The 27,129-nt window shown below is 36.6% G+C and overlaps 1 protein-coding gene across 2 annotated transcripts in view; it reads right to left on the reverse strand.

Annotated features, from left to right (window-relative positions):
- Positions 1–304: 304 nt before the first annotated feature.
- Positions 305–27,129, reverse strand: part of LOC106141380 (tyrosine-protein phosphatase Lar) — a 365,581-nt gene continuing 338,756 nt past the window's right edge. Inside the window, exons 7-25 of one of the 2 annotated variants that reach the window (XM_060946412.1) lie at positions 26,321–26,431; positions 20,960–21,085; positions 20,366–20,515; positions 18,705–18,838; positions 18,332–18,482; positions 17,027–17,050; positions 14,795–14,895; positions 14,225–14,287; positions 13,678–13,807; positions 13,250–13,400; positions 12,670–12,806; positions 10,665–10,961; positions 6,963–7,102; positions 6,488–6,690; positions 3,284–6,410; positions 3,092–3,202; positions 2,558–2,727; positions 2,033–2,168; positions 305–1,374 (exon numbers count right to left, since the gene is read on the reverse strand). In XM_060946412.1, coding sequence (XP_060802395.1) covers positions 1,306–1,374; positions 2,033–2,168; positions 2,558–2,727; positions 3,092–3,202; positions 3,284–6,410; positions 6,488–6,690; positions 6,963–7,102; positions 10,665–10,961; positions 12,670–12,806; positions 13,250–13,400; positions 13,678–13,807; positions 14,225–14,287; positions 14,795–14,895; positions 17,027–17,050; positions 18,332–18,482; positions 18,705–18,838; positions 20,366–20,515; positions 20,960–21,085; positions 26,321–26,431 — 5,531 coding nt within the window. In that variant the 3' untranslated portion in view covers positions 305–1,305. The remainder of the gene's footprint in view (positions 1,375–2,032; positions 2,169–2,557; positions 2,728–3,091; positions 3,203–3,283; positions 6,411–6,487; positions 6,691–6,962; positions 7,103–10,664; positions 10,962–12,669; positions 12,807–13,249; positions 13,401–13,677; positions 13,808–14,224; positions 14,288–14,794; positions 14,896–17,026; positions 17,051–18,331; positions 18,483–18,704; positions 18,839–20,365; positions 20,516–20,959; positions 21,086–26,320; positions 26,432–27,129) is intronic. The other variant, XM_060946413.1, reaches the window with a different exon arrangement.

Raw genomic sequence — 27,129 nt, forward strand, 5'->3', positions numbered from 1 at the left:
TATCAGATACCTAAAGTTTGCTGACAGGCGAGAAAAAAAAAACATTATAAAAATAAAGAGTTAATCGAAAGTAAAGCTATTTACATAAGTTTCTACGCACAGGACTGACACATATATCCACATGACACAGCCGATTCGTCTAAAGAGTTATAATAATGTATTGCAATCATGAAACGAGTTACCACAATATACACTACTTAACATATATGTATTTTAACACCCGATATGAAAAATAAACTTCTAATTACAGCTGCAATAACTATTTATACATTTTACAATAAGTTTGCATATATATGTGACGATCAGTATTGAATATAAGTATGTTAAGTCATTTATGTAATTATCTAAGCGCACTGTTTCAATCACTATTTACTTTTTTTTTGCAAATGATAATTTTCAACGCGGTACACCGATCATTAAATACTTTTGGAAATCTGTCGTAATATTTAAATGCATCTAAGTATACTTTAACTGTATATATGGACTTCAACATTCCGTTCCATAGAGTTATAAATAGCTAGAACAGGCGTAAGGTCTATCATAAGTAGTAGGATAATTAATATTATATTTATTACCCTTTAGACTCACAATCATGTTTAAGTGGTCACATTCGTAAATTTACATCATAAGTTGCGTTCCTAGGCACTCATAAATATGTTAGCCTCATAAGTTATATAAGTGAAAATGATGTTTTCCTAACGGTCAGTCTGAATGGGAGACAACTACTTAACAGCAAGCGTCGCAAAGTACAACCAAGAAATACAATAAAATACTTTCATCTACGCAATAATATATTAAATAATTTATTGTCTTTCTCGGGTGTCTATCAGGAAGGCATTCCGAGAAACGTGCCACAAGATATATTGGATCAGAGGTAATTTTGATTACAATGAAATCGTAGCAATAGTTAATACTATTGTGTGATTTCTCATCAAGTTTCAATCACTAATAAAGTAAGATTCGATTACATAAATGATAGTCGTAAATGTAACCTAAAAGTAATTAGGTACATTTTAAATTAAATTGGTATAAATTACAATTTATGAATATGATGAGATTCATGAGACGATCTGTGCACTCATAAATTATGCCTTGTGCACAAATAATTATGCACCGTGCACAAATAATTATGCACTGTGCGCTTAAAGTTACGCCCTGTGCGTTTATAATTACGCCTTGTGCGCTTATAATTACGGACTGTGCATCATATAATTAAGATCTGTGCACATTTCTCGGACATCCAGCGATCTACACGGGCGATTAAGTACGTAAGCGACAGTTCCGTTAGACGAGCATATCTCATCGTCAGTTGGCGTAGTGGTCGAACGAGCCCAGGTACTCCAGCGCAGCTCGGTAGCAGAAATCGTACTGGTCCTGATTAAAAAAAGATTTGATACAGAACACTATTAAATCAATTATATTTCTCGATAACAAATTGTAATAAAAAGCGACTAAGGGAAAGGCTAATAAACTTGAGATTCTTCCTGTAGGCGATGGACTAGTACCTGTCACTTTTTGAATTTCAATTTTATGATATAGGTATACAGTTGACCGCGGTCTTTCAGTCTTTTAAAGACCCTACCCTGTGAGTGATATAGACATCGTATTCAATTCTCATTTGAAAGACAAAAATGTGCTATTGCCTTATTAATCTTAGATTATATATATAAGTAGAATCATTATGGACTGCCCGGAAGCAAGACGTATTGGTTGAAATTCCATTGCGGCCATCAATGACACTGAAGTGATGTATCACCAAATGATGATCTTAGGGTGAGCGATGGAAAATATTAGCAAAACCTGCACATTCAGTCAAACGTATTTGTAATCTTGATTCAATTTCGTTAGATTCTAGTTCTTTAACAATGAACTCTTTTCAGTTTCAGAATCTCTCTAGCTTTCAGAAAAGACCAAGATAAATACCAGGAGAAAAGTGCTTACAAGTAAAAAGAATAATTTTTCTTCTTAAATAAAACATACCGAGACGACGCTTTAAATAATTAAAAATTAAAAACAACTCTAATACTCGTACCTCTGTTTGCACCATAGCGGGGCGTTGCGTACGTAGAGTGCGCACCGTTTGGAACACGTCGACCACGCCTTCGTATTGCATGCGCTCTAGTACCGTCGATAGCGTTATGAACACTCCAGTGCGACCCACACCGGCGCTGTAACAAAAACACTTATTAAAGTCACGGTATTACATGGCGAGAGCTATTTGTTTGTCATTTTTTTTACGATTCCTTCGTAATAAGTTTGATGGCATAACATAGAAGTTCAAGAATTTTAGGGGATTAACTAAATAAATAAACTTGTAAGTAAAAAGACGATCGTTAAAGATTTGTTTTAACAGTTTTTAAGGTGTTATTTTCATGTTGTCTTTAGAAACTCAATAAATCTGGTAGGATGAGAATAAAAAAGTAAGTACTGAAGAAGAAGAAGAAGACTGCTAGTCTTTCTTATTAACTCTAAGGTGCTTTTAAATAAACGCCATACGTGGTACCAGCTGGAAACTGATTTATGCATATGAACCTAACAAATCTGTTAATAAACGTACCTGCAATGCACAGTAATAGGCCCATCTTGGCCAAACTGCTCCTTGGTCTTGTGCACTTGTCCAAGGAAGTCGATGAAACCTTCTCCGCTCTTCGGGACTCCTTGCTCGGGCCAGTCTGTGAACTGGAACTGACGGACCGTCCGTGATGCCCCGTCACGGGCGTCTGTGACCTACAAGGTAAACATCATCCATGTATGTGACATTTTATGAATTATAAGAGATAAGGCAATTGAGAATGGTCATTTCTACAGGCAATTCGACTAGTGTTTGTTCTATAGGACCATTGTTCTTTGAATGTATGTCATAATAATTGTAGATTTTTTAACAGGTACTTTTATTGGTGTACTTGATAAAGTAACAGATTTGGAGACTTTAGGTTACACAAAAAAATCTTGAAAATTTTGAAGAAACAATGCATCTTATTGGCAAATGGCAAAAGTTAAGGATTTCATAAAGATGCCACCAGGCACATTGAGGTCAAGTACGCGCGAATCTATTATAAAACAACCTGTTAAATAATCAGAAGAATATTACCTTAAACTCCCTCAAAATGTACTGAGGCATGTTGTATTCAGCGATGGGATCAACTACGAAACATTGGTAGCGCACAGAACGATCCGAAGGCCAGTACTGGTGACATTTCTCCTAAAAATGAAGTAAGTTAATTATTAATATTTTAACCAACAAAAATATATTTATTATTTATAAAAAATATATGATACTCACTCTTCCCATTTCTTTCAGCTTGGTGAGCATAACAATGATTGTGGAATTGTGCTCCCAGAGCATCCTCCAGAAATCGTCTGTTGTATCAGGAAGTGGTCCCTGCGTTGCTATATAAGCCGATCGGTATCTATATCCATCAACAAACGACGCGTTAATGTAATCAGATCCGTCGCGCGGAGTCAAACAAACTCTACTCGACTCGTACGGCAAGATGTGAACTAAACGGTTCTTGTGCTTGTTGCATGGCAGGCTAGCAGAAACGAAACGGCTCGAGTCAGCTTTCATGTTAGCTAACTTCTTGAATTCCAATTCCATGCCAGTAATATTTTCAATGGAGTCAACACGCATCAGTTTCTGAATATGAGCGTGCAAGTTACGAGCAGGAACTTCAGTATCGCCACAGACGACAGCTTCAAGTAATGCATCATGGATAAAGATATACTGGTCCTCGGTTTGCACCATGTAATTTCGTTGAGCTCTCAGGCAAGTTACATGACCGTAAATGTCAACAGTGCGTTCATGTCTAGCCCTTTCGAGCATGGAATCAATAACGATAAAGCATCCTGTCCTGCCGACGCCAGCTGAACAGTGAACGACGAGGGGGCCGGCATCAGGAGGATTCAGTGCTCGCACACGACGCAAAAATTGAAGGAAGGGAGCAGGGTGGTCCGGAACGCCGTGGTCAGGCCAAGCAGTGAATTGTAGTTGTTTGATCTCCCTACGCTCGGCACCTCCGTTCCTCGTTACTTGGAAGGTTCGAATGCAATAAGTGGCAAGTTCCTGAACTTCAGCGATTGTTACCGTCATCATGCCATATGTTTCACTACCTCGGCTAGGCCAATATTGGTCGCACTTAATCCTTGTCCGTTCTTCCAACTTAGTCATCATAACTATAGTTGATGTTCGAAGTTCCCAGCACATTCGCCAGAAATCAGTGAAGGTTTCTTGAAGCGGGCCTTGGGTTGCTACATAGGCATTATGTTTACGATAGCCGTCACAGTAGTTAGCATTTATGTAGTCACTTCCAAGTATTCCATCGATAGGCTGGAGAATGACGCGACTATGGTCATACGCAATGACATTAGCGTAACGATTTTTAGGCTTATTAACTTCCATGTTGGAATGGTCCCACGTAAATTGTTGACCAGGTTCTATGCTTTCGTATTCTTGAGAGAATTTAAGGTTATCATTAGATTTTAATCTTTCAATATGTTCGGCAAGTTCAGAGATTGGGATTGGAGGATGTGAAATCATAGCTGGAGTTTGGAAATTGAGACGTCTCATTTCTACTGGATCTGATGGCGCTCCAAATCCAACATCTGCTGACATCAATGGCCGAGTCACTGCCGCTTGGTCCGGAGTTTTACAGGGTTGTCTTCGTCTCTTCAATATGAACAGTAAGACGAAACATAACGACAACATCAGAGCTGCAATGATAGGACCAATAACCCAAACCATACCAGCTTCTTTCCTATTTTCCTCAATTCTAATTTCTGGATCGCCATTTATATCTTTGGGATCCGGTCTGCTTGGTTCTTCGCCAGGTGGGGCTTCTCGCATATCGAGTGACAAATATTCCGAAAATGGACTGGACGTATAAAGATGTTTTTGGGGTGTATCTACAACAGCTCGAACGAACACACGATACTTTTTACTTGGATTCAATTTTCTATTAAGAAAACCTTCATACATTTCGTCATTTCCGAGATGGAATGTGTACAAAATATTTCGTTGCAAGAATTTGGCAGCTATATAAGGAGCGTTTTCGTCGTCAGTTCTGACGTTACTTTTAATTAAATCATCGGTTAGGAACTGATCGGGATGTTTATGATTATGAGCCTTATCATCAGGTACTACAACTAGGTAATAATGAGAAATGGGTCCGTATTCTTCGGATGCTTGAGGTAGAATAACAAGAATTTCATTTTCAATGACACCATAGAAATCCGGTTTCACCATAGGCTTTGGTGCAGCCATCTGAGTAGTTACAGTGATCTTTGTCGGTGGTCTGTAAGAGTCATCGTTGGGTATGGCACTTACATTTACATTATAGGTGGTAAATGGAGATAAATCATTGATAGAATATGACGTTCTGTCATGCTTAACTATGATTTCTCTTTTCGGTATTTCTTGGGTTTGCGTCATACCTAATGAATCAACAAACTCTTTAATTGCGTTGTATGAAATCTTATAGCTAACGGGATTTAAGCGTAATGGGGATGTCCATGATAAAGTCATGGAGTGCGTGGAAACATCTTGAGCCCTCAAATTTAAAGGCACTTCTTCTGGTTTAACTTTAACAGTAACTTTTTCTGATAATCTACCTAGGCCATCTGCAGTTCTGGCCGCCACTGCGACGGCATATTCCGCAAACTTCTCCAAGTTTTCAAGGTCTGCCGAGTGCGTTACATGTACACTTTTCTGTTTCCATTCATCTAGGTCTTCTACTGGTGTCATAGTGTAAAATATGACATACCCAATAATCTTCTTTCTTGATCGGAATGTTTCCCACCATACTTCTACACCAGACTCTGAAGTTGCGACAGCTTTTACAGACATAGGCGCTCTGCCAATATCTCTTTCAGTATGTGCTGTTATCTCTTTACTATAAGGACCAACTCCTTGTATTGTGTAAGCCCTAACTTTGAAAACATAGTGAGCATCTTCCTCTAAACCAGTAAACACAGCTTTGGTTGCTTCAGTTTTCTTTTCAATAACCGACGACTGATCACCTTTCTTGAAAAATTGGACATCATATTTCTTAATCTGACCACTTCGGTCTGCTCTTATAGGCGGTTCCCATGTTATGCTGATAATGTCTGGTGTTTGGAAGTGGTAACTAACATTAGTCGGGGGGCCCTTTGGTGCTCCTTCTGGTGTGAGCCAATATTTAATTGTTTCCTGTCCAATGCCAATATGATTTTTCCCGGCTACCCGAAACTCGTACTGTACGCCTCTTTCTAAGTCATTTATTTTGTGAGACGTGACTTTTGTTCCAAAGTTCTCTTCATCTAGTAATTGATCTTTGATACCATATCGTAATCGGTATCCCAATAATTCTCCGTAGGTTTGTGTTGGCCTTGCCCACTCTATTTCTATAGACACAACCGGCTCTCGCTCTAAGACCCTGAAAAACAAAACGATGTTAGAAAACAATGATTGAAGATTTACTACGAGTATGGAACATAATTTTAAATGACTTACTTCAGGTTAACGGTAGGCCTGTTTGGCACACCGCCGGGTGTCTTTATTGACACCGGCGCACTTCGGTCACCGTCGCCTTTTCTTGTCAGAGCAGCTACTTGGACGTTATATTTGGTATCGGGCTGCAGACCTGAGATGTTCAGCTCGAGTGTAGTTTCATCCATCACGTTGAATCTCATTGGATCATTTAGAAGACTCTTGCCCTAAGAATAGCAAAAAGCAAGAATTACAATAATTTTATAGAACGTTACGAGCGTAATTAAATTTTGGCCAGACCTAACTCGGCTTCGCGTGAATAGATTAAGTAGTCACCCTTTATATTTTAAACTAGTGGCTCACCACGGCTTTGTGCGTAGTTCATAGTCACAAAGCCTAAGAATTTTTTTTTACATTACAAAAACAATAAAGTTACAAAATTGTATCTAATTGTATCTTCATAACATTAGTATAGATTATTTGGAGATGAACAGTTTACCTCTTCCCTGATTTCTTGCACATGAACATGGTAACCTCGGATAATCCCATTCTTCTCTTTTTCATGCGGCGGTTTCCACGTCACATGGATAGAGGTGGAGTTGATGGCTGTTACCTTCACGTCTTGGGGTTCTCCAGGCACTGTGAGCATACAAACAAAATGTGAGACATCTCTCCCTGATTTGCTCGAAAACTGACCTAAATGCCCTATCAGCATCTACGGGAGCGTGCTAGAGAAAAAACTACCTAAAGCGAATTTCAAGGGCCTAAAGTTGGAATTAAGCGTCAAAGGCTGGTCACAGCGCTGGAATTTCAAAAGTTAATAGTTGAAGTGCGGTCGGTAAACGCCGTCGCAGTGCTGATAGAGTATTCGGGTCCGGCGATTGTCTAACATTCGCCGCTCAGCATCTCGATCGGGCATTTGAATACCAACACACACTGAGATTATCATTACGCCCTTTCACATCACCATAACCAATAAAAATCCATTACCTTCCAATCCACATCGTTTAGTACAACTAAAATCGTCAAGCTTTTACATAGAGTGAACATTTAGTAAGTATCATCTATTAGTTGTCCAAAGCAGCATAAACTATAACTATAATCTTGTATCACACACTGCAAGGGCTCATGCTTCGGGAAGTCGGACTTGGGGACGTTCACTGCAATAAAAGTCACGCCAAGTCTTTCCAAACGCCTGAAGACATGCTCAATGGGCAACCGCTTGCAGTTTGTTATAAATCATCAGATTAAGTTGCTAAGAAGAGTTTTAACTACATAAAGCTTAGGCACAAGCACAAACGCACATCAAAACAAGCACTATAGTAATTTGTACTCACTCCTTATGGCTGTACGGGTTACCAGCGGCCCATATAAAGTCAGTGACGAGAGAAAAAAGAGAAAAACGCATTCAAATACATTTAAGACAAATTGTGCGAACATTGCAGGGCGAACGGAACTACTAAGTGAGAGATTACGAGTAGAACGCTTGTCGGCAAAATGGGGGTACTCTTATTTTACTTCCTCGTGTATTTTGAGCTCTTTAGGAGGCGCATTCGGGCTAAGCCGCTTGGGACGCCAGCGACGGGCTAGGTTCGCGTGCATTGCCTTTTTCTGTTCCTAGCGTGCACGGCGCAAATAGCATCAAGTAATTTCGCGAAATGTCAGGAGCTCTATATGTTTGTGCGAAGTCTTTTACAAAGAACATTTAGCACATATTTTAAATGTTTTTGGAATGCGGAAAAGAAAAAGACATGCATATCGTCGTTTCTGGTCCCACGGCGCAGAGAAGACACTCACACGCACATGTATTGATTACGCGACGGCGCCAGTCTATATGTGTGTGCTTCATTGTGTAGGTCTTGTCAATGTGCGCCGATCTTCTGTGTGTGTGATCCTCGTACCTTGTGTTGTCTTCAGTGATGTTTGTGACAGTGTCGGAGTGTCTCTGTTCTTGACTGTGGTCTTCGAAACTGTTCAGTATCTAACCAGCAATTTACAGGAGTGATCAGAGCCGGAATATCTCGCAGCGTTCTTTCGAGTCCCGTCCGTTCTTTGTTAACGGCAATAGCGAACGTTAGCCATAATAGTATTCTGTATGTCACAATATCTAGTGTGCATGCACGACGAAAGATTGATAGAGAATACAGAAGATAGAAGATAGGCAAGAGAGAAATCGCTACTGGCAAGAAGTTGTAGCTTAGAGCAAGTGAGATAGACAGAGATAGAGAGAATAAAGATAGAGGTAGCGCGTAGTCTAGAACCGAGCAGACGGAGTATATACAGGCGAAGAGCGTCGCTCACCTAATCCTTTGGATCCCAAGACCAATTGGTTGAAACTAAATTTTGAGGATCCTCGGGACTTCGCTTCGACAGCCTTCCCGCTAATAGATAGTAGTAAGATAGTACAGTGAGTGGAGAAGTAGTTGTGAGTAGTATAGTATAGCATGCGCGCGTGTCGTGTGGGGACGGTATTGGTATTCAAATGCGGCGCTCGGGCCTGGTGCGTGTCGAGCGCGTAACCGACTGAACGAGCCAAATCATGACCAACTGGAGTTCAACAGTCCTGTCTCGCTTCTCAAAATAGAACTAGGTCTTATTGAAATAGGGTTCAATGTTGAAAAGCGAGTGCATGAAATACGCAAGCTCATACGGTTATCGCCTTGTAGTGTCACGCACTCGCTCTCTCACCTCGTGTCGTCGCTAAGTGGTGCTGAGTGCTTCCTAAAAGTGCAGTCAGCCACACGCAACCACACGAACATACAAGCAAGGTTGCGTGCGCCCGACGTGAACCTAGCTGGGACCTTACTTTCAAGTTACGTACTCCATCGAACGATGAATCTATCCACGTCATAATGAAAACCTAAATTTTCCACCATACCATTGTGCTTGGCTCAATTTGGCTTGACGTTACAACGGGTTAGACTATACATACCATAATGTGCGTAACTCAAAAACAAGCCCTCTGGTGCCTAGTGAAATCAATTGAACGAAAAATGGTGCTGTGTCGTAAGGAAAACATGCAAAATTGTGTCCATCGCTAAATACTTAACAACTGTGCGCCAAAAATTAATATACAGGTGCCGTCGACACTATATCAGGTGCAATATAAAATTTGCATTTCAGTGAGTGCCATCTTGAGCCCGGGCGGCTCGTCACAAAAATAAATCATTACATGTGACAGTGAGTGGAAATATTTGATGCCGCTGCGCACAGCGGTGAAACGGTGAACAAAATGATCATCAGTGACATGATATACGATATAATACATGTTCATCGGCAAGCATAGTAAAATTTCGTTACGAGAATTAACCTCCTTGAATAGAATCCTGCTATATGCTCATAAAAAGGGAACAAAAGAAAAAATGACATTAGTAATTTTGATAGTAAACAGCGCTTCAACGGTTCGTGGTTGTAATGATATAATAATATTTGACGAATAAAATGATTTGGAATCAGATCCCACCACCAATGAGTTAGCAAACATTTGATAGTCATTAGTTTGGAAAACAGACAAAATTGAAACTATTTATAATATTTAATCTAGATAGATTACAATTGATTACTGGAACTCATTAATGATACAATGTATTTCAATTTTGACTCGAATCCCAATGCAAAGGGAAAATCATTCATGAACGAGGTAATTTAACGCTTATTAATGATTGATATAAAACTGAGTGAATATATTTAATCATCTTTCTGACTATCATGAATAATTTTCCTCATTCTCCCAACACGATTATTACTCCAGAAACCTTAGCACCAAAACATGATCAAGATAAAAGATAATGTTATTTTATTTAAATTGAAATGTTTAATCGATCTAAATGTAATATCAGAGGGCATTGTTAACTATAATCTTTCATGATTCCCTCAGGATTTCCTAAAGAGGGTTAAAGGAAGAGTTCCTTATAAAAGGCCTATGATATTACATCGCCAAAGAACTTTGTTAATTTTAGAGATGATTATAATATTGAAAGTTAATATAATCTTTGGCTTTAAAGTCTCAATTTTATGAATAAAATTCATCTGAAATTTAAACAAATGAAGATCAGGATTAGATTTTTTAATAAAATAAAGTAATTTTTATTGATATTAAACTTAATTATAGGTTAAAAATATTAACAACAAAGTCATAAAATTGAGACTGATAGCTAATTAAATTTGTTATTAGTTGCCAATGAGTGGTTGTGACACGTACCGTCTTCGTGCGTGCGCACTGTGACCGGGTAGGAGGCGGGGCCGTCGCCCACGCTGGTGCCCGCCAACACCCAAATGCGGTACTCCGTCCAGCGGCGCAGCTCGTCCAGGGTGAACGTCGTCTGGTTCAGCTTCACCACCGTCGCCTCAGAATCCCCTCTCTCCGACTCCACACAAAGCAGCTTGTAATAAGCGATCCGGCCGTTCGCCCGCTCGGCCGGCGGCGGTTGCCAAGACACCCGAATCGCAGTAGGGGAAATAGCCACGGCGGTTACGTTCATCGGGGGAGCTCCGGGAACTAAACAAGCTCAATTATAAGAAACCGAATCCCAGGACCTGCAACTGAAACGGGCGCGGGCGCTCGCGAGCCGCGCGCCCCGTTAGACCCGCCACCGAACCTAGCCGATGCAATCACTGAATGCGATTGGAAAACAAAAATAACGGTGCCCAAACAAAATGAAAAGACGGCTCAGCCGCCAAAATAAAGTCGAGCATGCACATTGTGTGTGTGTGTGAGTGTAGGATCCGCTCGCCCATACATCTCTTATGTCTCATCCGTCACACTTTCTCCTGTTGGAAGAAAATTGTGATGATTATGTTCGAGCTGACGACCAATGAAGTTGTTATTGTTGAACCCCGAATGTATGTTTGATGATTCTTCGGTTTAAGCGTGATGAATAAATGAGTCCCTTCGTTGGTCGCGTAACTCGCTGTATTAAAAAACAAAATGAAAACAGGTCACTCGAGGCGTTAGCCTCAGATTGAAACTGACCTACGAACAACATAAAGCTACTACTAAAGCCCTTGATCCATTAGTTAATAAGACCGCCGAGTTGCGAGCTCGCTTATGGAGCAATAACATAACTCCAGTTTTAAAATGGCGACTCAGCTCGGCGGGAGTTCGGATCGAACTTCTTAAAACTGCAATTTTGTCGGTGATCCGAAGCGAGTGAGACATTGGCCGGTAGGGCTGCGGCCTCACCAGCGATGGATGGAGGGCTCGAGGTACTGTGTACGCATTTAAATCGGAAAGCGGCATATGTTCGGAAGCGTAACTCGGTGCGTACACTTTACCCGTCCACAATGTACGATTACGAACACATATCGTGATATAAAACTGTGCTTGTGCTGAATTACTGGCAGCGTGCCGGGCAGGTGCTTTTATGTGAAATATTACAGTAGAGTTACCTGGACGACCGATCGGTCTCAACTTTCACACATTATCACAAACCGCCCGCTGGGAAGGCACTCGGTATTGAATTTTCAAAGTATCACCACGCATCCCCTTCCCGTCGTAAAAGAAAAACAGGAAGAAATAGCTGTTTCTCGTTGCCAATTACACTGGATTAATAAAGCGTTGGAACAAATATCAAGATCTTTATTTTTTACAGAGATAACAGTCGGAGCGAGCTTACAAGGGAGGTTTATTAGAACGCAAGAAAAAATATGAAAACTCGGAGATGGAAAAACCGGGAATAATAAAGTTTTTAGTTAAAATGATAATTAGAGCGCTTTCAAAAGTTTTCAATGATAATAAAATCTACTATGGAAGTTTATGTTAGTTTTTTATTTTAAACAGAATTTGTGATTCTTTGATAATAATAAGAAAATATCCATGTAACTTCAGTAAATGAAAGCAAATTAAACAAGTATCCAATGGAAGATTATAATACTGCAAATGAAATTTAGTTTGCTTGCTTATATTAAAACAGCAATCTGATTATCGTGTCATTATACAATTTTAAATACATACTTTATTGTTTAGAATATAATTATAATTATCGGGGTTAAAAAATTGTACCTACGCACCAACACTTTCTTTTACTTAATTAAATTTAAACCCAATTATTTATAGTAGCAAGAATAGGACATGGTGATACTGGCTAAAATTTATGTAATCCTTCTTCTTACAATAAAAAAAAAATATATTCTAAATTTAAACCCGTTGCCTTTCCAGCCGGCCTACACACTCTCACATCACTCCAAGCGGCCAGTAGTGGACATACCATATTGTTTTGTTCGGACCGCGATGGGGGGCGTCGTAGCCCCCTCGCCCCGTTGCGAACGCGCCGCCAACCAGATGTAGTATAAAGTGTTGGGGTATAACCCGTTTAGGGTGTACGTCTCGGCTATTGGTATCCGCCTAGATTAGGAAAATAGGAGTTTATTGACATAGTTAATTGGGCGTACTTAGGATTAAACTAGCACAAACTGTAACGTTTAAAGAAAGAAATATAATAGGTAAGATAGATCTGAAGAAATAAGAAAATAAGATAGATATAAAAAAAAAATGCTAACATTGTGAATGTTTTATGAGAAAATTAGATATTCTCAAAATAAGCTGGCAGCATATATTCGCAAAAATTCAAAATGGCAACTCGTAACAATGAAGATATTCATACTTTATCGTGTATCGATTTAATGCATTCTAATATTTGTTTTTTTTTTCTTATATTTTGCTGGCCTTACGTTCTTTTATGCGTGTTCAAAATGCATAAAATTATTTATATACTTATCAATTCAAAAAAAAATTTTTTTTTCATCACTAAAGTGACAATGACAATAAAAATAAACCGCTGGACTCACTTCCGATGGTGTTCCTTCGCGTACGTGTCATTCCAGTACAGCTCGTAGGACACAATGTTGTCGCCGGCGTGGGCCGGGCGGCGCCATGATAACGTCACGGATGTCTCGCCTGCTTCTACGGCTACTAGGTTCGACGGCTGGGACGGCACACCTGTTTTATGAGTGAGTAAAAGGCTGTATGTTAGGTATGCTTTTGCCTTCTAAATTTAAATTTTTAAACTGACAATCAGGCCTTTTGGCGGGCGTGGACACTTTTAATTGACCGGTGTGGGCCGTGCGACGCCATGATAGTGTCATAGTTGTCTTACCAGTTTCTGCCACTAAATTCGATGGTAGGTACTCCATTTTACTCCATAAGTAAAATAAGGCTGTTTGTTGAGTATGCATTTGCTTTCTACATTTATTTTTATAACCCCGTGACAACATACCTTGCTGTGTCTTCACTTGAACTGGCGCAGAAATGGGTCCAGGTCCTACTGACGTGAACGCTTGCACCCGTATCGTGTAGACAGTGTGAGGTGTCAGCTCACTGATTGTTGTCAAGTGGCTGTTGTCCATCTGTCATTAAAAATAAATTTTAGAGAATTTGCAAAAAGTTTTGAGTGATCCAATCTGCCTAATGGGTAGCAGTCCATCTTTGATTGAAAAATAATTTTGTGAGTTTATTTTAAGAGCATACATACATACATATGGTCACGTCTATATCCCTTGCGGGGTAGACAGAGCCAACTGGCCACGTTCAGCTATTTGGCTTAATGATAGAATTGAGATTCATAAATTTTAAGAGCGTTTTACTAAAATCTGGGAGAATGGGAGAGAATGGTGAATGAGGTCTAAGGTGGTAGACGCAAAAACAAAAAATAAAGAACAAATTAAACTGACAAACGTGCCGACTACATCGCGACCATATTTTTTGTTTCTATTTTGGTCGGGACAACACACACGATTTATACAAACGTACGTATCAAATCTTACCATTTGAGAATGCCAGGATTGTAGAGGTTGTGATGGGTCCGTCGTGTAGTAAATCTTGTAACCCTGTGAAGATAAAAATAATTGAATGATCTGATGAATAAATATATCTCACTTCAAACAGGGTAACAATAAACATATACATACATATGATCACGTCTATATCCCTTGTGGGGTAGATAGAGCCAACAGTCTTAAAAAGACTGAATGGCCACGTTCAGCTATTTGTCTTAGTGATAGAATTGAGATTCAAATAGTGACAGGTTGCTATCCCATCGCCTAAAAAAGAATCCCTAGCCTATCCCTTAGTCGTCTTTTACGACATCCATGGGAAAGAGATGGAGTGGTCCTATTCTTTTTTTCTATTGGCGCCGGGAATCGCACGGCACTAATAATACAAACGGTAACAATATACTACTTCAGAATCTAGTCATTTATATAATTTTTTTATGTACAATATAAATTAGTACCAATGTATATACCTAGCAAAAATACCTACTCAGGAAGATGAAGAAGGGTTAATTATCAAAATCTCCACTCCATAAAGACAAATGTTCATGCTGGTCAACTTACTGTGACTTGTCCATTCGGGGTTTCAGGTTCATCCCACTGGATGACCATAGTGCTGGAGCTGAGTGGACGAACTTGGACGTTTCTTGGCGCGGAACCCGGTTCTGGTAAAAAAAAATAATGTCAACGTTGAGAGGACGCTAATAATTAACAGGAAAATGATGATTTTTAAGAATTTGCATACCATCGTATGGTAGGTAAGTAATTAATATTTTTTAGTAAATAATAAAAAAATATTAAAAGATTGTTGGCGGATATACAATATTTCTTATTTGTTAATTGCTTTTTTCTGATTTATTAATTGCAAGTTTAAAGTTTTTTACGTAAGTAGGAAATCTATTAAAAAAAAACGAATGTTGGTAATAATTTTAAGGTAGAGTCAGCTACTGTCTCATACAACAGACTAAAATTATAACACAAACAGTAAACAACCTTGATAATTACCTAAATAAGCCCTAATCTACACACATACCAGAATCATGCTTGACGAATAAAAAAAATAGTAATGCGATACTATCTTATGAAAACTAAACTTTAAATATAGATTTTTTTATCCAGTATTCATATTTATATTACAAATAAATGATAAAAAGATGACAATTGTTCAATTGTATATTTTATTATTATGCTTATATAAACTTGTCACTAAAATAAGCATCTAGAATTCTACTTTCAGCATTATATTAAATGTAATATAACTCTTATGTTAAGCCTAAGATTAACGAAAACAAGTAATAATAAAGCACAATTTAAGAGAAAAAAAACGGGAAGCATTATATGATGGGCTTTCAATGTCTTGTCGAGTATAATGTCATCAAAGAGCTAAATAAAATATAGACATACATATGGTCGCGTCCTATATCCCTTGTGGGGCAGTCAGAGCCAACAGTCTTGAAGAGACTGAATGGCCATGTTCAGCTATTTGGCTTAAAGATAGTTGAGATATAAATAGTGACAGGTTGCTAGCCCATCGCCTAAAAAAGAATCCCAAGTTTGTAAGCCTATCCCTTAGTCGCCTCTTACGATTACATCCATGGGAAAGAGATGGAGTGGTCCTATTCTTTTTTGTATTGGTGCCTACACCTACACCTGCACATAAATAAAATAGATGCATGAAAGGCATATGCTTTTTTTTTTTTGCGTTTTGTTAACACCTCTGGAAATTCCAGGGCCACTTCTAGTACTCTTATTCTATAACGATACTTCAGGTTTTACGGGATTATGAACAGTTTGATGATTGTCATGTTTAGTAAAGCAGTATTGAGACTTTTAATAATTCGTGATAATAATGTTAGACACACTTTATCTTGAAAGAAAGAAAAATGAAATATCAGCTTTCTGAAATAAAAATCCACCATAGACAGTTAGGCCATGTAAGGCAGTTGTTATATCCAACGTTGCAGCAACACGCACCATTTACCCTAAGCTTAAACCATGCTCGCAAACAACCAAACTTCATTAACCCAAAACTTCAAAAGAAATAAATTCCACAACAACCGTTGTATCTGAAGGTTAAAGGTCTTTTCCATAAAACCGTAATAATTCAAATCCTATTACCATAAAAGTAATAATAAGAGAACTACGCAATATCAAATTAAGGAGCGACTCGGCTCATCTCAATTACGTTTAAAATGGAAATAAAAATGTGACAATAAGCGTCGCGGGCACAATAGAGACTTAATAGGATTTGTAATCGTAGCCTCCAACACAAAAAGGGGCGTGACTCAATGAAAAATCTCTTTTCTGTTTATAATGCCCAGAAAGGACGAAACAATAAAAGTTTTTCGGGGTTGAGCAATATTAAAACGCTATAATCTCATTTGGGAGCGAAGGCAGGGCGACGGCAAACTTTCCGTTACAACAAATATAAAGGAGATAAAAAACATCTCTGAACAATTTTGATACAGAAGCGTTTCATTACCAACTCATCTGAGTTGTATTTTTGTCTGTTCCCTGACACGGGACATTTGAAGCGAGTTTCCCGAGTTGAATTTAATATTATGCCAAGGTGAATTAGATTGGATAGCTTGACAAGATGTTATAAAATAAATGAATTTTGGATTAATTATATCAAAGTAGAATAAACATAAGAAATGCGGACAATAACAAATCTATTTACTACAGCGAAAACTAATACAGTTACAACATTAATTGTTATTGCGCCAGGTAAGAATGTATTAATATCATGCTGTTTAGACACCACTGATTCCCAAATTACTTGTTTTTGATACTTACTGGTACCTCCATACAAGGAATCCACTGGAAGGCGCAACATAAAGACATCATTAGTTATAGAGGACAGTAACAATAACAGTAGGTAATCATAACACACAAACGGTGCACAAAATAGAAAATAGGTGTGAACAAAGTACATATTGTTTTTTCATATATTTCATTCTGGATTGAGGTAACGTAATGGTGCATGAAAAACTGGAAACAAAAATTTACGCACTACGACTAAATTCTACAAAAAAATAAAATAAATGTGCAAATCAAACTGAAGATAAAGAGATTTAAATCACGGTACAATAAGATGACACGTAAAAGCTCCCTTATTGGTAAATCTGGGCTTTGTTAATATTATACTCTTATGATGCTGAACTATATTAATTGTATTTTGAATATATGTATAATTTTGAATAAATGAAAATTCCAGGTATCCATAGACAATAATGATATGATCAAGGATACTAATTTCACCATTATTAGAAACGTATTTTTATATAGCGCATTACTGATCTAAATGCTCTTTTTAAAGACATAAATTAAGATGCCTAGTTCTATTGTACCATGATAACAATAAAAAAAGTTAAAAGCGAAAACTTACATGAAGCGACGGCGTTGTATGTCGCGTAAACGCGTAGGCATGGAAAGACGTTGAAACAAATCTTAAAACTTATAAACCAGCGCAAGAAATCAAAACGATTTTACTTAATGAAAGAAATTAACTAAATCATGATGGTAACAGGCAGCAAGATGGAAACTAAATTTTAATAAGCGTATGGACAAATGCGTTGTATAAATTCCTTTTAAATTTAGACAAAAGCTAACTGTTAACTAAAATAAGTAGTAAATGAAACGCTACAGATGATGACTGGTAGATTTTTGGGAAGTCTTAAAAGATATATTCTATATAGTGTGATGACCAAAAATTCGATGGTTCTTATACGATAAAATATTGCAGAATAGCGCCGGTAGCAGGTATCCATATATAACTTTAATTAATTAATAAACTTTTGTGGTGTCCTAGAATGTCTGTAAGACGGCACTATACCTTGTATGTTCTTCTAATTTACCGATGTGGAAAATACGACCCTAATGCCACGATTCAAAAGCTGATTATTTATAATTTTGTACAATCCTAGATCCCTGAGTCGTTATTAAATGATCATTCGTCGAATAAATGGTAGCGCTTGGTACATTCCGGGATAAAATATCACAATATTGCGACAAGAACAGCCTGTCTTGGTTTTCTTGAGACTTGGTATATAAAGTCAATGTGTTGCTAGTGGGAGATTACAAAACAAAATTATTTCTTACCCGTTTCGCCTGTGGTGATGACCGCTGGCGCAGAAGGCGGGCCTCTACCAATGTTATTGACAGCGATGACGTACATCTCATACTCAGTGTACGGAGAGAGGTTTGTTACCGAGTAGTACTGAGTTATGACGCCGGAGATCTCGCTGAAGGCCTGTTGGACAATGTTTGTGAAGTTACAAGTATTTGCAAAAATATAGACTTCGTATACTCTTGGTTTTTAGAAGGCATCGGGACGGTCAAACCCAAGGCGGATGATGATGGCAAAAATAAAGATGAAATTCTTGAGAAAGAAAAGGTAGTTGCTGTTGAATTTCATTGTATTGTGTTAATCAATTGAAGAAATAATTCAAGATAAAACAATATTTGTACATACCTGGTTAGCATATTTGGGCTTGTACTGTATTACGTAGTACTGGGGCTCCTCAGGACCACTATAAGTCCAAGCGAGTCGCACGGTGGTCGCTGTGATCTCCGAAGCTCTCACTTCAGTTGGTGGTCCAGGTAGTGCTGGAAATTGTTAATGTTTCAGTTTTGCTTTATGAAGATAAATACCATAACAAATATAAAGCAAAGAAAAAAGGAATAAAAAAATTAGTTAATTAAATTTTTAAGATTGCTGACGATAGCAAGTCATAAAATATTTTGAGGATTTACAGAATTAAAATAAAATAGCTTAGGTAATGCTCGTAATCATAAGTTTTAGATACCGAGGTTTTGGTTGGGCTAAAACCATAAAAATTGGCAAGAGGCAATGTATGTACATAGTACAGTACAGCACATGTAAAAGATAAATTCACAAATTAAGCTTAAGAACAATTTAGCAACTGTCCTTCCTATCAAGCAATTTAGCCGGCTAATCTTTATAAATGTTCGAAATTACAAATGGAGCTATCAATATTGAATAGAACTAGATGGAACTTAATCCCGATTGAATGAGAAAACGGAACGCAAAGTAACAATAATAAATCATTGATGAAGGAACGACATTCGTTTGTCTCCGGGGCCAGCAACTTTCCAACCCTTTCAATTATGAATTATAGTACTAATTCATAATGGATGTCTCGACTTGCCACAATTTATCAAATTGATTTTCCCAAATCCCACCACCCACCTCCGAGGAGCTATTAGCATAAATTTGCAACAGTTATCCGAAGAAATTATGAGTGTAATTTGATTCAGTTACTCGTCTCAGCTGTCTCACAGTTTCCTGCGAAAGTGTTAACAAAAACCCGTTAAGGGTTAATAGAACCAAATGTTTTTTTAATAGCCTTTTACATATTATAATCTTAAACAAAGCTAGAAATGTATTCAGAGGCTCCCTAACTCCTTTGACATGTAAAATAGGAATCCGAATAAATGGAATTGCAAAATACAGTAGAGGTTTTAGACAGCGACAAAATTAACAGACAGAATAATCCTGATGAAGCCGAGAAAGAATTGTTAGAATGAAAGACCTAGCTCAGAAGTGTTCATTAATATTACCCGCCAACGTCATGTAAGCCCTGGGATCCAATTTGAGCGATTGGAAGAACCCATGTCTATTGAGGTGAGATATAAGTTCTCGATCGTTGTGATATGTTAACTATATATCTGTGGATTTGGCAAATTTTGTGTGTTGTTTGTTAACTGTGTAAGTTATTTGAAAAGTTATTTTTGTACCGATTGCCCATAATTTTTACTCATTTTTAACTCTGATGTGACAAATAATTATGTTAACAAATACATATCAAACCGTATCAGGTAAGATTTGGATGTATGAATCAAGTAGGACGGGAGATGCTTCGTTAAGAAAAGAATGACTAAAATAGAGCTTTTCTTCTCAATTGTGCGGCCTGGGCTCTATAAAAGTGAGGATCTAACCGGCATTAAAACTAAGAAGTAGAAGTTCTTAGATTTTGATTAAGTTTGCGCTAAAATACCCGATTGTGTACTGTAAAGAGATTGGCTCTCATACGTGTGACACAGATACAGAATAATCATAAAAACCGTTTTATTTTTATTGATTATTTTATAGAGTTATCATATGGTACTTACTCTGTACTTTGACCTCAGAAGTGGCTTCTATAACCCCGAGCACACTGGCTGCCTCGCAGGTGTAGTTAGCGGATTCCCTGATGTCTTCCAGTTTAAGAGTATTTAGGCCCAGTGGAGGATTATCTTCGGGCGTCAGCCATTTTGTAAGACCTGGTAAGAACAATAAGGTTTAATAGTCTTAAAATGACATTTTGCGCAATATAATTTGTATGATACATATCGGTCGTTTGTATGTAAATAATGTAAATTTTAACAATATTTTTACGTATTCTAATGTACATAGTAGAATGCTGCCTGCGTGATAGAAATCCTACGTAGGGGTCCAAACTTAAATAATATTTTTTTTGTTTGTAGTTTAGGAATTTTATGTCATTTTTATTAGGTTGTTTTAATATTATATAGTTCAGAAATTGTAATAATTTTGACACCTCTATTTATAAATAAATTCAAATAGTAAAAAAAACATGGATTATCGGATGTCATAATGAATGAATTTTGCTATATTTCACAAGTATATTTTTATATTTAATTAATTTCAAGATTGTTTACTTATATTTCAATACCTAAAGATATATCAAAGATATGTTATCTTACCTTTCCTCCATTTGACAGTAGGCATGGGTGATCCAAAGGCAACACATTTGAGAGTCAGGTTACCTCCAAGCATGACCTCCGTCTTGGGGGGTGGTGGGATGGAGAACTGCGGTGATACTCTTCTCACTGTGAAGAAAATCATTTGTTTAGGAATATCGAAAAGTATATGTCTCTCTGTTTGTTTTTCTTGATTCAGTAAAGAGTTTATTTATCTGTTATGATAGCTTGATGTGTTTCCAGTTGCACCCTCTGCCATTAAGCTTCGGAACCTGGATCCCATTTGCTTCAAAGATCTTTATTATATAGAAAAAAACGGAAACTCTTATATATAGGGGTCTGCTTAGTGCATTTTTTAATCTCAATTCAGCGAACCTCGAAGACGCATTTCCTAAAATAAAACATTCGTTAAAGTCCCTTAAAGGCTCTATGAATCAATGCTCAAGTATCTATGCAGTTATTAAATAATTGGATACTAATTTTCCTATATTTTTTTCTTGCAGTTTGCAACACAGTTAAACATTGCCGTGTTGATTGTTCTTTAAGGGGGAGTGTCAGTTTTTGTGTTGTGCCCAACAAATAAATTGTAAAAAAAAATATTGACATTAGTGTTGACTTTGATAATAATAAAATTGTCTAAATCAACGATATTTAACATTTTTTATAAATAACTTATATTATTACTATTAATACATGCGTTATCGTAAAAAAACCGTTCTAGCGGTATAGCTCAATAAGTTTCATTTAGAAAAACATGCGTTTAAAAAAAAAACAATCATAGTAGTTAGATATATATTATAAAATTGTAGCTTTACACAACTCCTTTTCGTAAACACTATACGTACATATTGTAAAGAATTTTATTCTAATATATCACCAGTAAAAAAGAAAATGGTGCACCCTCTTAAGTAATGGCGACTACAAGCAAAGGGTGTGACACCCAATCTCGTTAAAAGTGGCAGGTTGCATATTCAAAAGTCCACTTTGTTGGCTAAAAAGGGCGATAAAAGGGGGGAAAGAACAAGGAATAAGGAGTTTTACAGCACACTCAATGTAATTACAGTACGTGTTATTAACAAAGTTTTTCACTAACAAAGAAAACGAGTGTAATATTTTCGGAAAAAGTTAATATTTTCGCTGTGAGTCGTATGGGCGAATTTTTGTTTAATCAGCCACGCCTTTGTCCTAGAAGGGTAGACAGAGACTAAATCTGTCAACTTGCCACAATACCTGCATACTTCTTTTGTTTTGGTGTTGTTATTGACAGGTTGCAAGCCAATCGCCTAAAAGATGAATCCCAACTATATAAACCAATCCCTTAGTCGATTTTTACGACATCCATGGGAAAGAGATGGAGTAGTCCTATTCCTTTTTCTATTGGTGTCGGGAACCACACGACATATCGGCTATCGAATGAAACGACAAATAAATAAGTAGATGTAATTTTCCGTTTATATTCAAAATAAATTTTATATTCGATCTCAAAATGCATGTCTTCGATGAAATGTACTCAAGTGCACTGAAGTCCGCTTATCTTTTGTACTGGGCCAATTTGGTCCACCCGTCGTAACAACCGACCACAAATTCCCCTGTTGAAATGCATCTAATAGATTTACAAAACTTATAACATATACCTTTGATTACCAATATAATTTACAACCTATTGAATGTACACAAGAACGATAAACATGAGAAATTGTTGTACTTAGGTACTTAATTTGTTATTTTTTTTCTTTTTAAAACACAACTAGCCATGGACAGTGATCATTGTGACATAGCGTCTTTAAGTCTCCACACAAAATACATATTACTCCGACGTCGCTCGTCCAATTTACTTTGTTTACACTAATTATTCAAGCACCTCGGACGTGTCAAGCTACAATGTTTTTAAAGTGGAAAGAATTCCCGCCATTTTTAATCAACAGCCTTTAATTAATGATAATAAAAAGAAGCTAGCACTTAAAAGGAAATACCAGGTAATTTTTTTCATACAAGTGTATTTCTTCCGTTTTAACCGTGTTTATTTAAGAATAATGCATTATATAATTTCACGTTTTTGCATTTAATGGGAAAGAAAGAGCCAACAATCTCGAAAAATACGAAGGCCCGTTCAGCTGAATGGTGTTTTGATGGAATTGAGAAAAAATAAGAATAATTGACTTGAATCTTTGACTTTTTCAAGCTTAAAAATATTTTTATTAGTGTGTTTAGGTGTGAATCGAAAAAACACTGTTTCAAATTGGCGCCGGCCGCCATGTTTTTAATTGCATAAAAATATCGATCATCCAGAAACCAACCCAGATTATGTTATTTAAAATTATTTCGAATGTCTTAAAAAAGGGAGATGTTAGGAGTACCCGTAATCGTCGAATATGCATGAAAAGAGTAATGCGTGTGGAGGAAGCGTAGGAGGAGATATCTGTAAGGTTCTCAGCAAGTGGGAATGCATGGTCTCTGCCTACCACAATGGGAAACAATAGATATATCATTCCGGTTATAGTTTGTCAATTTGTACAACCTCCAATGCCCAAGTAAGATATCAGAAGTTTTATTTAAGTTGCAAACTTATAAACATCGAACAAACCTTTGACATCAGAGGTAAGTCCTCAGTAGTTTTATTTAACTTACCAACTTGAAGATAACCTCCAAATTACCCCAGCGAAGTCAATGTTAATCACAAAGTACGGCTTATCGTTCTTTGCAGGCTTCGATTGAACAAATGATTGTTGTCAATAAGAAATGATTGATGAGAGACAATCTAAATTGCTCTGTGAAAGTATTTTGATTTTGATTGAGCTAAGTAATGCTTGCATGTTTTGGTATTTTGGGAAAACTCAACCAAACAGAATGACAAGAGAAAACGTTTTAAAAATATTTGTTTTAAAAGCAAAAAAAATTTATTCGCTTGTTTTTTTTTTAATTTTCCTAAATCAGAACATGTTTAAATTTTCCATTGTTGTTATTTTAGGAATAACGAGTATAAACTTAATGTATTTTAGGAACTGTCATCAAATATGTATATTCGTGATGTAGGTTTGTAAATCCTACGATAAATATCGATTTGTTCTATCGTTATTTTGTGATTTCATGATTAGCCAGTCCGTTGATTAGGGAGTCGGACACGCTGAACATCGATAGGAACAGATAATTAATGTTCTTTGCAACTGGCTGGTAACACGCAACAGTCGAGGTAATTTTAGAAAATTTTAAAGAATATTTATATTTAATTTAATTTTATATTAAATTTAAAAAAGGAACACTTTGGTTTTTATGAGACAATAATGAAGTTGCTAGGTGCTGTGTGCTTTTCGGTCAAGTAAGGACTATTCCATCTCTTGTAGTTTTCATAGAAGGCGATAAAAAATAAAACCTTTAAAAATTGTCAGAGCTGGTTTTAGTATCAAATAGCCAGACAATATGTCCTAATATTTTGACAGCATGATAAAAATAATGTCTGACTAGAGAATCCTGAGATTTGTTCCCAATATATAAGAACTCAATGGGAAAAACGCGATTTTTTGCGTATATTATGCAAAACAGAAACACTATAAACCAAACTATATAAAAATGATCTTCACTGAAGTCAAAGTCTTCAATTTGACGACGAAATCGGTAGTCCCTTTCCGTCAACTTGGAAACTAATTCAATAAAGATCTGTTACCATTGCAAGTTTTCTTATTCCGCTTGTTTCAACTCCAGAAATACGAACGAGCGACGTTTTGTTTACCCTTTCCTTTTTATACGTTAATAAAAAGGACAGATGTAGCTGATTGGTACATTTATTTAGAAAATTCATCTATTCGTCGACATACATATTATACACAGTCGACATTGAGGGAGTATATATGCTTTTTGGCATACGTAGTACGAGCGACTATATATGTGTATTAATGATGAGAAATTGTGTAGTCTAATATTTGAATAAATTGGAGGTTTAAATAATTAATTTGAATTTAAAATTAAATTTGAATTAAAAAGACCAAAAAAAGAACACAAATCTCGATGAAAGGGTGAGAGGTTATTCTGTCTGATATATATTGTTTATCAAAGATTTTGGTTTTAACTTTTAATGAACATAAGATATGTTCTATAAAGGAAAGGTCTAGAGATGAATGTCCCTTAATCAAATCGGGGACATCCTGGCGGAATATCAAGTCAAGATTATCCTAAACTGACGAACTCGTGTGAAGAGTTATGAATTTGGATGAAGCGATTATTAGGGACCGTGGTAAGTGGAAGGATGTAGTCTCTGCCTATATAGGTGTGGGTCTATGTATGTATGTTTGTATCTTCATAATGTCAAAGTTTTGTAAACCACGTCAGAAGCTAAGAGCCACAATAAAATAGTAGACCTAAGAGCGAGTAGAACCTCAAATATCAATTCCTCGTATACCCCAAGGAAATATCAACAAAATCATTCTCACTATATCTGGTCAGAGTTACGGCGTCGTCCGACACTATCTGAGGAAATATATTGTGAATATTACACGTAGCCTACTTTCAACCGCTCCGTGTGCCTGAGTTATTTGAAGCTATTCGCATTATTAATGTTAGAGTTTGTAATGAGACTGCGAAATATATTTACTAGTGTTGTCGTGTACGTAAATTTGTATTTTAATTTTGAGATTTTTATCTAAACCAGTACAAATTGCAGTACCTTTGACATAAATAGCTCATGTTTTCAAGTATAATTCCACACAAAAAAAGTATAAACAAGCAATTTTTACGTCAGAAAATAAGGTGTTTTAAGGGTATAACCTGAACTATCTGAGGCACCTTTAAAATAAAGGTAGCTTACTCAAAAACTCTTTCTAAAAATACATTTAATTAACCTTATTACACTAAGCTATACACCATCACGAGACGCGATCCTGACACGAGATAACGGTGTTTTATTAAAAAGCAGATAGTTCATCTTGAAATGCTCCATTTATACTTTTTTTTTAATCAGTTCGACCTAAATGTTCTCGCAACTAATTAAAATTGGCCGAGCGTTTTCAACATTTCTCGGGGTTTTCGTGTTTTTTCTGGTTATTTTTTCTAGAAACCCTTTTTAAATGACTGAGAATTGCTAACATTAACTGTGTAGGTGTCTAGTTAGGTCAAATATATTGTATTTTTTGAAGATTATAAAGACTTTCCGAGGCAAAAGAAAAAACATATCAGAAATGAAATAGATTCTCACGAAAACATCTTAATGATACTTGTACTTTGTCTGTCTAGACAAAGAGTAAAGCTCTGTTTTTACGAAAAAGTTGTTAATACCCATGAATAAAGTAACATCTCGAGAAATACCTTTTAGAGGCCATTTTGGAAATCTCATAATACTGCGAAGTTGGACATGAAATAAAACTATTATTTTACCTTTTACATACAGAGATGTGGGCTTGGAGAAATCTGTTCCTATTGAGTTTTCAGCGACGCACTCATACTTGCCCTGGTCGTCCTCCTCACTCTTCACTATTTGCAATGTACCTGAAAAGAGACAGAATATATTATGTAAGTAAACCAACTGTGTATATATTTGAAATCTAGCGTCGTCATAAGAAGTACCCTTACTTTTATAGATTCTTAATTTATTTTTTAATTTACTAATTAACAATAAATAATAAAGATGTGTTAAGATAACAGTATATTACATTTCTTTAAAAAAAATAAAAAATAAATAAAATAAAAATAATGAAACTCCTAAAGTATTATGTAAGAAATATTAAGTATCTCTAATCCATTATTTTGGTACTTAAATAAAGGTTTAAATTTTACACACGAGTGATGTTACTTTATTTCAACAAACAGACGAAAGTATGTATCAACATTACTTTTATTAAGTACTTTAACATGGACTATACGGATAATAAATGAAGTGAAATAGTAAAATTTATATGAAAAGGTAAAGGGAAAAAGGCAGTGAGTAATAAATCTTAGTTTACATAATAAACAGTGCAGTCTATATTCAAGACACTGCGCTATTCTATTCACTGTCTTAATATATAAAGATTTATTGGCTAATAAAGGCGCAGTTAGTGGGCGCCATTAGCCACTGCCTTGCTTTATTCATACAATAAAAAGAGTTTAGAAATGAAACTTCCTGTAAAAACTTCTATTGGGAAATGAACCGTAAGAATCAAAGAGCTTTTGTAGTAAATTTCCGACGCTGTAATGGCCATATATCG

Source organism: Amyelois transitella, chromosome 11, assembly GCF_032362555.1.
Source record: "Amyelois transitella isolate CPQ chromosome 11, ilAmyTran1.1, whole genome shotgun sequence".
In the NCBI taxonomy this organism is placed as follows: Eukaryota; Metazoa; Arthropoda; class Insecta; order Lepidoptera; family Pyralidae; genus Amyelois; species Amyelois transitella.